A 12656-nucleotide genomic window follows, 5' to 3' on the forward strand; every position below is an offset into this window, starting at 1 on the left:
AGAACAACTAGATGCAAGGTGGAGAACGGAACTTTAGGCAGATAACTCGGGTGAGGATGCAGAATAGCTTTGACCATCCCAGGGGCAAAAATTAAATAGGACGGTGAGGTCGAGAGCGCCTGTAAATCTCTGATTCTCTTAAGAGAGGTGATTGCCATTAGAAAAACCATTTTAAAGGTCAGAAGCCTGACATGCGCTGACTCCATAGGTTCGAAAGGGGCGCTAACCAGACCCTCGAGCACTATCACTAAGTCCCATGAAGGGACTGTCTGTCTAGAAGGAGGCATCAGCCGCCTCGCTCCACGAATAAAGCGGGCGACTAAAGGGTGTTTTCCCACAGAAACCCCATCAATCAGGGCGTGGCAGGCCGAAATGGCGGCCACATAAACCCTGAGAGTACCGGGGCTTGTCCCCGAGGACAGTTTCACCTGCAAAAACTCCAACACTGAAACAATCTGGCAGTGAATTGGGTCTGCATGGTGTGCCATGCACCATCTGTCAAAAACGCTCCATCTAAGGGCGTAGCTGCTTCTAGTAGAGGGAGCCCTAGCACTTAGAATAGTCTCTACTACATCAGACGGAAGCCCAGCACCTCTCAGCTGGTGCCCTTCAGGGGCCAGGCATGGAGGTTCCAGAGCTCGGTACAGGGATGAAACACTGTCCCCTGCGACAAAAGATCTCTCCTGACTGGTCTCGTGCCAACGATGGTCGAATAAATTGACGTCGATGGCACGAACACACGGGAGGAAGGAGGTCTCTGCCACGACAGAGATAACTCTACGTGGAGATCCTCGAAAAAGGGGAGGGCCCGAGTTTTGGGCTCGTCCCCTCGGCCACCCGACAGTTATCTGTCATCTAGCTTTGAGCATTTGGGTGTCTCTTGTTCCTGCGGCCAGTCAAGCTTGAGACGGTCGACCGCATTTGTCACCGCCCCGAGAAGCTTGGACAGGAAGTGCCAGGACACGCTTCGGAAGCGGACGCGAGGACGTCGCGCCTCAGCGAACGCACAGGAGAAACGGCTTCCGTCTCCCGTGCCTTGACTAAATCAAACCGCAAACCCCAGGACGAGGGAGAGGCGGCTCGGTCTTTCTTAAAAAAAGAAAGACGAGCACGGAGAACCCGGATGCCGAGCATATAACAGAGTTCGCACTCTCCCTCCAGCCCCAGGGTAGCATGTTCAGCACCCAAACACTCAAAGCAGAATTCATGTCGATCCAGATCGGAGAGGAGCCTCTCACAAGGAGGAACGCATCTCCTCTCTGAACCAGACATGACTTATATCAGTAACCTTTTCAAATATAAGATAAGGCTAAATCACAGTGCTTATAAACTTTAAGTCTATATATTCTAACTCTGAACTACTTCAATATTTCGCAAGTAATACACACACATTCAACTCAACTCAACTTTATTTATATAGCGCTTTTACAATTTTCATTGTTACAAAGCAGCTGCACATGAGACATATTGACTATAAGCAAAATAATTAAAGTTGTACCTGCAAAAACAAGAAAAGGTTGAAAACACAGAAGACAGACACACCCACATACAAAACACTCCACACACACAATATGCACACGTACTAACACACGTAGACATAGAGACACACACACACACACGGATGCGCACGCACACACACACACACACACACACACACACACACACACACACACACCACACACACACACACGTACGTACACGGACAAGTACGCACACACGCTCAGTGAGAGCACACATTTAGGATAAAGGAGAGAGAAGCACAGGTCAAATATAACAGACTATAAATTCCTATATGCAATATTAATTAAGTAAAACTTTAAAATTCTAAAGCAGCCCCCCCGGTCAGGCAGATAGTGCAAAAACAGTATGCAAACGGTGGCGAGGAACCCAAAACTCTAATCGAGAAAAAAAACCTCAGGAGAACCCAGGCCCAACCAGGGGATTCCAGTTCCCCTCTGGCAAAAGCTGCTGCCTCTGCACAAGCTCCAGAGAACTTGCACAACAAGGCTAAATAAAATAAATAAACTTAATAATAAAATAAATTATAGTTTAAGATTATCATTAATAATCTAATAGCATTTGAAGTTTTGTGGTGAAGACATGTCAAGAGACCGCGTCCTTCTTTATCCAGCTCTATCATCTCAGCTCTTGTCAGGTCCCCACTTCCCATTCTCCGCTCTACCATCAGGTCAGGCCATGAACTGCATCCTGCTCGCTGTGGTAACCTTGGAACAATGAGACAAGACTGGCTGAGAGTAGAGTACTGTTCTGTACTCTTTGATGCAACAAGTACATCAGTTGTGTTTTTGGTTCCGGTTGATCTAACTAATGCAGCCTAAACCCTCAGAAGATTTATATTATGGAAGAGTAGTGTATGCAAGATTAAAAAGATGCGTCTTTAGTCTAGATTTAAACTGACAGAGTGTGTCTGCCTCCCGGACAGTGCAGGGAAGACTATTCCAAAGTTTAGGCGCTAGATAGGAAAAGGATCTACCACCTGCACTTGATTTTGAAATTCTAGGTATTACCAACTGACAGGACGCCTGAGAGCGTAATGCACGTGAAGGACTGTAATACAAAAGGAGTTCATTCAAGTACTGAGGAGCTAAACCATGTAGGGCTTTATAGGTAATAAGCAAGATTTTAAAGTTAACGCGATGCTTTATAGGTAACCAGTGCAAGGTTGACAGAACCGGGCTAATATGTTCATACTTTTTTGTACGTGTAAGAACTCGAGCTGCCGCGTTTTGGACCAATTGGAGTTTTTGTAATAAGCCTGCAGGGCAACCACCTAACAGTGCATTACAGTAGTCTAGTCTTGATGTCATGAATGCATGAATTAACTTCTCTGCATCTGACATTGACAGCATATGACGTAGTTTAGATATATTCTTAAGATGGAAAAACGCAATTTTACAGGTGTTGGCGACGTGGCTCTCAAATTCAACACACATTCAACACAAAGCGGTCCTTGAAGACAAAGAAACCTGAAGACGCGTCCGCGTCATGCGTATTTATAACCTGCAGGTGCTGGTGTAATTAGCCACGTCACCTGGCGAGGTTATTTAAAGCCCAAAATTTTTGCCATGTATACTTTGTCCGAGTACATTTTGTGTTCATTCATTCAATGTGCATGAAATACAATTGAAAAAAAAATGCATATTTGCCCCCAAAATATTTTTTGTCTTCTAGAGTTTCACACTGTGGATAATACAAACACTGCTAAACTAACATTGCAAAGCATCATTAATGAATTTAGTTAGATAAACAAGGGTGTTGCCTTGAAAGAAAGGCAACTCGCAAGGTTTCAGGACAGAGCTTTAGTATTACTACTGCTAATACAATAGTACATTTAAAGAACAATTAGATTACCAACCAAGACTTCTAATTGACCCCTCTTGGTTTTTTTTTGTGGCAGTTTGGTGAGGTTTTCGAGTACAACTGTGAGGAGTGCGTCTGTGATAAAGCCAGCAAATCTGTCATCTGTAAGCGCAGACAGTGTCCTGATTTTATCCCCGAGAGCTGCACGCAGCCCAGCTTTGTGTTGGTCAACGTCACCAATCCCTCAGACCCATGCTGCACCAAACAAGTTTGCCGTAAGATACATTTATTTTAAAAATGTAATTCACATTAGGATTGCAGCCTCCTTCTCATGTCTGATCCCGCCCTGTTTCATGATGTAGATTGTGATGTCTCTGTGTGCCCACCTTTGGATAAAAAGTGTAGCGTTGGATATTCTCCAGAACTGGAGGTGCCTGAGGGAAAATGCTGTCCGGAAATCAAATGCGGTATCGCTGTTTGTCCTAAACACTTGCCTATATTGTTGCAAACTGTACTGTATTTCATCACAGATGGTGTGTGTACCATTTCATACCATTTCATACTGTTTGTTGTTTTTACTGCATCCACAGTGCCCAAAAAAGTATGTGTCTTCGACAACAAAGAGTATGAGATAATCTGGCTTTAATAACCTAAATAGAGATTTTTTATTAAGTCATTAAAATAATTCACTTTAAATGTAATTACGTTTGTAGACCCAAAAAAAGCATTATTACACATTTCTCTCTCCTCCCAGCCTGGTAGCGCCATCCCTGTTGTTGACTGTCAGGAACAAAATTGTATGTGGGAAGTGGATCCTAAAATACAGTTGTACAAGATCAGTAGGAGAAATGTGATGTGCAACAAAGACTGTGATCCTGTGAGTCATTTGTTGAGTCTCATTTGCTGGGTTTCTAATTGGCTTGTCATTTACATTTATGCATTTGGCAGACGCTTTGACTTACATTGCATTGTCCTATACATTTGTTTCTAAGTATGTGCAATCCCGTGGGATAGAACCCATGACCTTGGCGTTGTTAACGCCATGCTCTTACCTCTGAGCTACAGGAAAGCTTGTCACAGGGTTAAGTGTAACTCTGGTGTTTTTATTCAGGGTTATGAATATCAAGGGCCTGAAAGCTACAAAGACTGCTGTGGGAAATGTGTGCAAACTCACTGTATCATCAATGTCAATGGCACACAACATATACTGAAGGTGAGGACAAAGGTCACTTCTTCTCCAGTCACCTTGATGTGTGCCTGAAAAGCATAGGAAAGCCACAGATGAATACTCTCATTTATACTATCAAAATGGTGTAGAATAGTGCATAAGTGCACGATTGGGGACACACCTTACATGTGCAATGATGGAAAGCGGGCTCCATGTATCTCAATGTCGAACCTGATTGGTTCTTACGTGTCCAGGACCAATAATATTGGTAATAATAGAGGCTTGAAGGTGACTAAATTATGGGCTGAATTTCAGTTAATTGTTTAAAAGGGGTCCTTTTTTGCCTATTTTTAAAGTCTTTATTATGTTTTTTTGATGTGCTAAACAATAGGGGCCCTATTTTAACGGTCTAAGCGCATGGTCTACAGCGCACAGTGCAGGTGCACTCAGGACGTGTCCGAATCCACTTTTGCTAGTTTAACAACAGGAAAACAGTTGGCGCGCCCGGGCGAATGGTCTAAACGGGTTGTCCCGATTCACTTAATGAGTAATGGGTGTTTTTTGGGTGTAACGTGCAATAAACCAAACAGAGTCTCATCCCTCATTCCCTTTAAGAGCCAGTTGCATTCGCACCATGGCGGATTCGCTATTTATATGGTGGAATTTGCAAGAGCAAAGACTGGACGCTTCTCCACAGGAACATATCTGCTCGTGCATGAGGTTAAAGCGCACGACAGACCATCTACATTGTAATCCATAGATTTTTTATATTTGGCATGTTTGTGTGCTGCTGCGCTTCCCTCTTTGTGATAAGTAAAGTGAAAGCGCTTTGAGGACCCGCCCAGAGGTGCATTTTCTACTAATGCGCTCTTTACATAACAAAAAATATAATGCGCCGTTGACTTTAGACCAGGTTCGAGTTGGTCTATGGTGCAGTCTATTTTCAGTTCCTCAAAATAGCAACGCACCAACAATGCGGCTGAAAACACCTCTTTTTTAGACCAGCAGGCCCATGGGCGCACAACTGAGCGCAAATGCATTTGCTATTTAAACAACATGGCGCAGGATGGGAAAATGAGAACTGCGTCGGGCTGAAACTAGCAAAAACACCTGCGTCGCATTGCGCTGGGTTTATATATTACATATTTCACCTGTGTTTTACACCATCATCTCGATTCTCAGAAAACCTGCTGTTTAGTTCCTGGTTCTATAAAGTCCCTCCTTCCGAAATGCTCTGATTGGTCAATCTGAGCCAGTCTTTTATGATTGGTCTACTGCTTTGAGGGTGTGTTGAAATGTCCCGCAAATCACCCAATCCGTGTTCCAGGGGGCAGGGTTTATGTAAAATTTGGCAGTTATGATTTAACTCCAGCAGGAAGTAGCTCATTGTAGTCCGAAAGAGCTCTTCATTGTGGTCTTTAAAAAGTGATTTATGTTAAATAAAACATCTTCCTCTTCTGTGAACTTTGTGCGTTGTGAGTGCTGATGTTGTTTATGCTGAAATAGCAATGGTACTCACTGACTAAATTTAAAGAAGTGAAATTCCATCAGACCTTCCCTTTAAAAGGCACAGTCCACCTGAAAACAAAATATACATTAAGGGGCAGTTTCCCGGACAGGGATTAGATTAAGCCAGGACTAGGCCTTATAGTTAAATTATGAGATTTAAGTAGTTTTTACAAACATGCCTTTCAAAAAACATTACTGGTGTACATTTGGGGACAAAAGGCACTGATGTCTTTTAAAGGCCCCGTTTTTTCCCTGTTTTCGAAGCTTTGATTGTGTTTTTTGGGTGTTTAACAATGGATGTTCATGTTTCTAGTTTCAAAAAACCCTTTATATTTAACATATTTCAAGTCTATCGTCAAACCGCCGCCTCTCTTCTCACGAAACGACTGGATTTCTTCCGGTTTCTTCAAAGTCCCGCCTTCCGAAACACTCTGATTGGTAAAGCTGACCAGGTCTGTCGTGATTGGTTCCCCGCTGTATATGTGTGTGTGTGTGTGTGTGTGTGTGTGTGTGTGTGTGTGTGTGTGTGTGTGTGTGTGTGTGTGTGTGTGTGTGCCATATTATCGAGTTCCGCTCCTCAAGCTGTTGTGATTGGTCGGTCCCCCTCTCAGTGCACGTCAATTCATAAGCTTTGGACTTTAGCAATAAACAGTAACAATGGCGTCAACTTCACTTAATCAGTTAAAAACATGCGGATCGATCGAAGTGTAAGGGATGTCTGCTAGTGCATATGCAAACGTCAATCTTTGTTAGAGATCGCGATTTTTCTACTATGGCGAGGGAAATGACACCGGACCGAATGGCGTCAGACCGGTTATATTAAATAACACTAATAACAGAAGCATTAATTTTGCCTTTTTATATTGGACCCGAGTTGATAATAAAACAAGCAGATTGACCATAGAAGTGTTTTAGACAGAGGTAAGCGCACACACAACATCAGTGTATTACACAGAACAGATTTCACAGCCGATGTTAAAGTCATGGAAGCTGTAATTTGACCGTTGGTTATCTCTGAATGTGTGTAGCTGAATTCTTATTACCAGCTGTAGGACTGTGATGAAAGTGAAAGTAGTTTTGCGCGTAGCTCAGTCAAATGTTTACAATCTCTGATAACCGAACACTACTCCAGCGGCTCTTCCTCTTCTCTGAGGAAGGTCTCGCCCCTTTTTTGGCGTATTCCAGTGGGCGGAGGTTATTAAAAGCACTCGGAATAGTGACATCACGTACCCGGGAAGTAGAGGGCTGTAGTCCATCCAGCCGTTATCTGTAGTCCTTGAAAAGCGAATTCTGTTAAAGACAATATCTCGCTTGGCACTGAACTTTGAGCTTTATCATTTCCCAGGTATTATTTATGCTCTAACAGCAACATTACACACCAACTAAAGGTTGATAAATGGGGTCGAACGTGTCCTTTAAGATATGTCAGTACAAGCTGTTTTCAGTTTAGACAACTCTAACATTTATTTTAGTCTATGACTAGTCTTAAACCCCGTCTGGGAAACCAGTCCTATGTCATCATATACTCACCCTCATGCTGCTTCTTTTATGAAGTCAAAGTGGAGGGGGAAAACACCAAGAAAGTATTCATATATCTGCACTATATTTCAAGTGTTTTTTCTAATTCATTAAAAACATACCCATATCAAGACATGGTACCATCAAACCATCCATGACCCGTTCTACAATGTTTTGTTATTTTGAACTGAATTGTACTTTGTTTTCGTTGTGCCCACAGGAGGGAGGTGTTTTGCCCACTACAGACCAGAGTTGTGACAGAGTCACCTGCACTAAAGTGAATGGACAGTTTATCACCGATAACTACAGAATCCAGTGTCCTCCCTTCAACATCTCCAACTGCCAGCCCGTATGTCCTTCAAACACACACGCATGCGCGTGCACACAAACACATTTTTAAATAAATATCAAATGTGATCAACATGGTGATTCAATCACATACATATAACATTATATTTGTGTGATTCGCTCTGTAGGGTACAGTCCAGCTGATGGCTGATGGCTGCTGCCACGATTGTAAGTATTTTAAAAAGAAAACTTTCACCTTTCAGCCATTTCAGTTTGTTTATAATGTGTAAGTTTCTTTTCTGTTGATTTTACATTAAGTCCTGATTAATGTGTCTGGATTTTTGTATCTGTCTTGTAGGTGTGGACAAGTTTAAGGGTTGTCAAGTACAGACTGTTCATGATTACATAAATCACAACGACTGTCACTCAGAGAGAAAAATGGACCTGACCTTCTGTGGCGGAGATTGTGAGAGTTACAGCGTGTGAGTTTACACACACGCTTGTATATACAGTACAAAGACTTGCAGTAGTTTCTTTACATGGGTTGTGTTTTGGCACGGCTCCTCTGGCCTCTGCGCAGATCAATCTAATTATTTGAGGCAGTGCAGGAAATGGTCGCGATTCACTGGGGGTAGCTACTCTACTGTAGTTATACTGCATATTTTATATTTTTAAACCATGACGTGAGAATTAAGATGGAATACGATGGAACTCCACCAATTAAAACGTGTGTTCCCTTAAGTTTATATTCTAAACAAGTAACAAAGCTTTACACAGGGTTGCCAGATCTGCATAACAAACCCAGCCCAATGGCCATTCAGAACTAGCCAGAAAAGAAACACACATTTGACAACAGACTGACAGCCAGCTCATGTTCTTTCTCTATTATGGGTGTGACATAACCCCGAAAAAGCAAAAGACGAATGGATAGTTCACATAAAAATGAAAATTCTGTCATCATTTACTTCAAACCTGTATAACTTACTTTCTTTTGCAGAACAAAACACAAAAGAAGGTATTTTGAAGAATGTTGGTAACTGAACAACGGCGGTATCTATTAACTTGCATTGGGTTTTGTGTCCATACAATAGAAGTGAATGAGTACCGTCGTTGTTCAATTACCAACATTCTTCAAAATATCTTCTTTTGTGTTCTGCAGAAGAAAGTTAGTTATACAGGTTTGAAATGACAAGAGGGTGAGTTGATGACAGAATTTTCATGTTTGGGTGAACCATCTCTTTAACCTGACATCCTGCAAAATCTGACCCGAGCATTTGAATTATAAATCATTATTATAAGCTTACAATTGTAAATTGGGGAAAGGTAACGGGAATTTTTTGCACACTGATTTTACAACGTTTGCACCATGTGAATAAGAGTGAAGAGCCTGTAAGAGCCATATGTGATGTATATTTGTGTAATTCTGCTTCTGTACACTGGGTGGAGGAGTGTGGAGCCACGGGAGATGTATATGAGATGGGATTGAGTTAGAGGAGATCAGGTTGTAAGGGGAGGGGCATAACAGTTTCATCCTGTTTGTATGTGTTTACACGCACACACACAAATATGTTCACTTATGATGCAAGTGAAAACATTCCATTATATTAATTTTTCTCTACTGTATCTATCATGTACAGGTACACTGAACCTGGGATGTCTGCCTGTAACTGTTGCCAGGCAACCCGTATAAGTAATCGTACAGTGTCTCTTGGTTGTTCAAATGGGAACAGAATACCCTACTCGTACATCCATGTTGAGCAATGCGCCTGTAGCAAAATAGACTGCCACGGCGCTGGATTTAGCCAGGGAGCAGCGCGTACAAAACATCCATAGGAGTACCTGATGACTTCAGAGGTCTACATGGCAAATATCTATCAAATATATCTATGTGAAATCTGTACAATTAAACAAAATGCATTTCTGAATGTTTCTTAACTATTATTAGAACTTTTGCATTTTTCTTTAATGAATCATTTAAAAAACGTTCTGCTTGCATATCAAATTAAAAGCAATTAAAAGGCAACCTGTATTATTGTGTGTTGATTATACTTTACACTTCACATACACAAGAAACATTAAGCATCAGGCAGAATATGGAGTGACATCAGTGATATCAACAAAAACATCCAAAACAGTTATTGGTTACTAATAAGCATTAGTTTTAGTTACCATATTCTTTGGTGTAGAGCATACATTATCTTGCCTTCAAGAACAGAACTTTGAAGAACTTTGATTGGAGTCAAGGGACATAGTTGTACAATTGTACAAGGGACATAGCACAAGTGATGCAGGAAAATAACTCAAATATTCAATAAGAAATAAGTTCTTGAGCTATGCTATAGACTGTTTTGTCAGACGCATGTGCCTGGCCCGAAGTTCCGATCTGTGTTTGGTTATAAAATAACAATTTATTTTATATTAATATTTTATTGTATATTGATTGTATCAAATGCAAATGACATTAAACTACTCAAAAGTTATACTGTAGATTCTTTGCGGAGGTCTACCGGAAGTTAAGTTTGGGCCACATAAGGTTTGTTTATGTTGTTGCCACTGAAACCGTCTATAAGGAGTCATGTGAAAACTATACATTTGTAAATAACAAGAAAAAAGGTATAAAGTTCTTCATGTGTATTTTAGCAGAGTTGACTGCGTATACAAAGCTTCATGTGAACTGGTTTGACATCTTTGAAACCTATTACAAACAAGGAACCTACTGGATGCAAACCAAACAAAGAAGGTCAAAAGTTTGAATGTTTAAAAAAAAATTCCCAATACCTAACCACAAGACATTGCCCAACTGTGTCTTATTGAAAGACAAATTTGGATTTAGATATGACTGTTGAACAACTAGTGACGTATTTCCTATGGGAAATGTTAGTGCTTAGAAGGAAGTTTTTTTTATTAGTAATAACATTAGTAAACACATTTATGTGTTCAAGGTGTTTGGTGTCATTACAGGACCCACCTTTATAGTATATACTGTATATCTTCAAGTGCCACCACAATATTTTTTTAATGACGATTTGGGGGGGAACTGAAACTAGACTGACATCACACTGAATAGAAGTACAGCAATGATGTCAAAGGGATAGTTCACCCCAAAATTAAACCCCCAAGTTGTTCCAAACCTGTATAAATTATTTTGTTCTGCTGGAACATAGAGAAAGATATTTCGAAGAATGTTAGCAATTTTCAGTTCTGGGACATCATTGACTATACCATGGTAGGAAAAAAATAAAATTGTAGTCAATGGTGCCCGAGAACTGTTTGCTTTCCCACATTTGTAAAAATATTGAATTTTCAAAAACATATCAAATATTTTTTTTACTATGGTAGTGATTGATGTCCCACAAAAGACACTTATACAAGTTTGGAAAAACTTGACGTTGAGTAAATGGTGATAGAATTTTCCATTTTTTGGGGTGAAGTAGTGCACAGGGAAATGGAAAAAAATATTCAAACATCTAAATGTTTAATGTTTGTCAGTCTGTTTGCTTTGGCATCCAGGAGGATCATCAATCCCTAATCGGTTTCCAGTTAGTCCTCAAACATGTTAAACAGGCCGAGACAAAGCTTCAAGTACACATTAAACTCTGCCGACAACATTCCTTGGAATATGTCATAAAATTAGGGATGCACGATAAATTATCGGCCATATCGGTATCGTCCGATAAATGGTCGTTTTTAATGTTATCGGTATCGGTCGATAATAAAATTTAGGCCGATATATTATAGCCGATAAATTATTAATAATTTCCTCTGGTTAAACTTCTTCAGCTGCACGCTGCTCACAGTTAAAATCCAGTACAGTACTGTCTTTCTGTCGTGATCATTCACTTACTGCTATTAGCAAAACATTGTTGATGTAGGTACAGTATGTAGATATTTAATGGATGTGTAAATTATAGGAACAAAAGCATATTGTTTGAATCAGACTGCTGTCTGAATGCTTTCCGTCTTGAGACCTGTTAGACTTGTGGCTATTAACAACATTTTTCTGGGTTGCTCTGGAAGAACATCTATAATTTGTTTATTAAATAAAGAATATACCAGAAAAGTTTGAAGGTTAAAGAATCGTTAACTAGTGTAAAGTAGACATGATTTTCAGGGAATAAAGCAAACTAATGGTTACGTTGTTTTCTGCAGTCAGTGTTTTCAAATAAAAGCAGTTGTCCACTTTTTGCCTTTTGTTGCAGTCTTAGGAAATTTTATATTATTATCTAGATACTGTATATCAGCCAATATATCGGTTATCGGCTTACAATGTTAAAGAATCATCGGTTATCGTTATCGGCCAAAATTTACACATCCTACCCTATATAAAATATTAATTTGTGTTGATGTATGGTCAGCATTTTTGTACAGTGATTTTTTCATTCTCTGCAGTCACAAAAAAAGTTTTTAATTAACCACGATGAGAAAATACTAATTTAAAATTGGAGATTATTGATTTAAATGCCAAAGCATAAAACCTGAACGTGCAAACACAACTAACTTCAGCAAAGTGGACATTGAGGGCGTCAGTAAATTTCTCCTTAAAATGGTTGAATGCACATGCAATGATTGACATCCTTGTTTAGTTTAAGATGATAACGGTGATAAAAGCAAAGCTGTAAGTGACAGACGACATTTCTCATCACTGGGGTTTGCATAAACCTTGTTTACATAGCGTAACATTAAATGTTTATCTGATCAAAAATAACATACCATACGAATGCATAGGCCTGGGTTCCACCCTCTGATCACAGACCACCTTGTTCAGCAAACTAAAAGACTTTATAAAAAGGCAAGGATTTACAGACTAGGACACAATACATCTTGAGCAGTACAGGGAGACTTTGTCGTCATG

General features: G+C 40.3%; 1 protein-coding gene across 1 annotated transcript; it reads left to right on the forward strand.

Moving 5' to 3' along the window:
• Nucleotides 1-4090: 4090 nt before the first annotated feature.
• On the forward strand, nucleotides 4091-9652 carry LOC130551537 (intestinal mucin-like protein). The gene is made up of 6 exons (XM_057329214.1): nucleotides 4091-4198; nucleotides 4433-4534; nucleotides 7737-7865; nucleotides 7993-8032; nucleotides 8163-8286; nucleotides 9442-9652. Exons 1-6 carry the CDS (start codon nucleotides 4121-4123, stop codon nucleotides 9635-9637), a joined length of 669 nt encoding a protein of 222 aa, XP_057185197.1. The 5' UTR covers nucleotides 4091-4120; the 3' UTR covers nucleotides 9638-9652.
• The last annotated feature ends 3004 nt before the right edge of the window (nucleotides 9653-12656 follow it).

This window comes from Triplophysa rosa, linkage group LG3 (genome assembly GCF_024868665.1).
Source record: "Triplophysa rosa linkage group LG3, Trosa_1v2, whole genome shotgun sequence".
Taxonomy (NCBI): Eukaryota; Metazoa; Chordata; class Actinopteri; order Cypriniformes; family Nemacheilidae; genus Triplophysa; species Triplophysa rosa.

Excerpts from the sequence above, each read along its gene's own strand:
- LOC130551537 (XM_057329214.1), top strand. The coding sequence starts at position 4,121 with ATGTGGGAAGTGGATCCTAAAATACAGTTGTACAAGATCAGTAGGAGA. Across the intron at positions 8,033-8,162 it reads TGATGGCTGCTGCCACGATT|GTGTGGACAAGTTTAAGGGT; the intron begins GTAAGTATTTTA and ends TCTGTCTTGTAG. Across the intron at positions 8,287-9,441 it reads GATTGTGAGAGTTACAGCGT|GTACACTGAACCTGGGATGT; the intron begins GTGAGTTTACAC and ends TATCATGTACAG.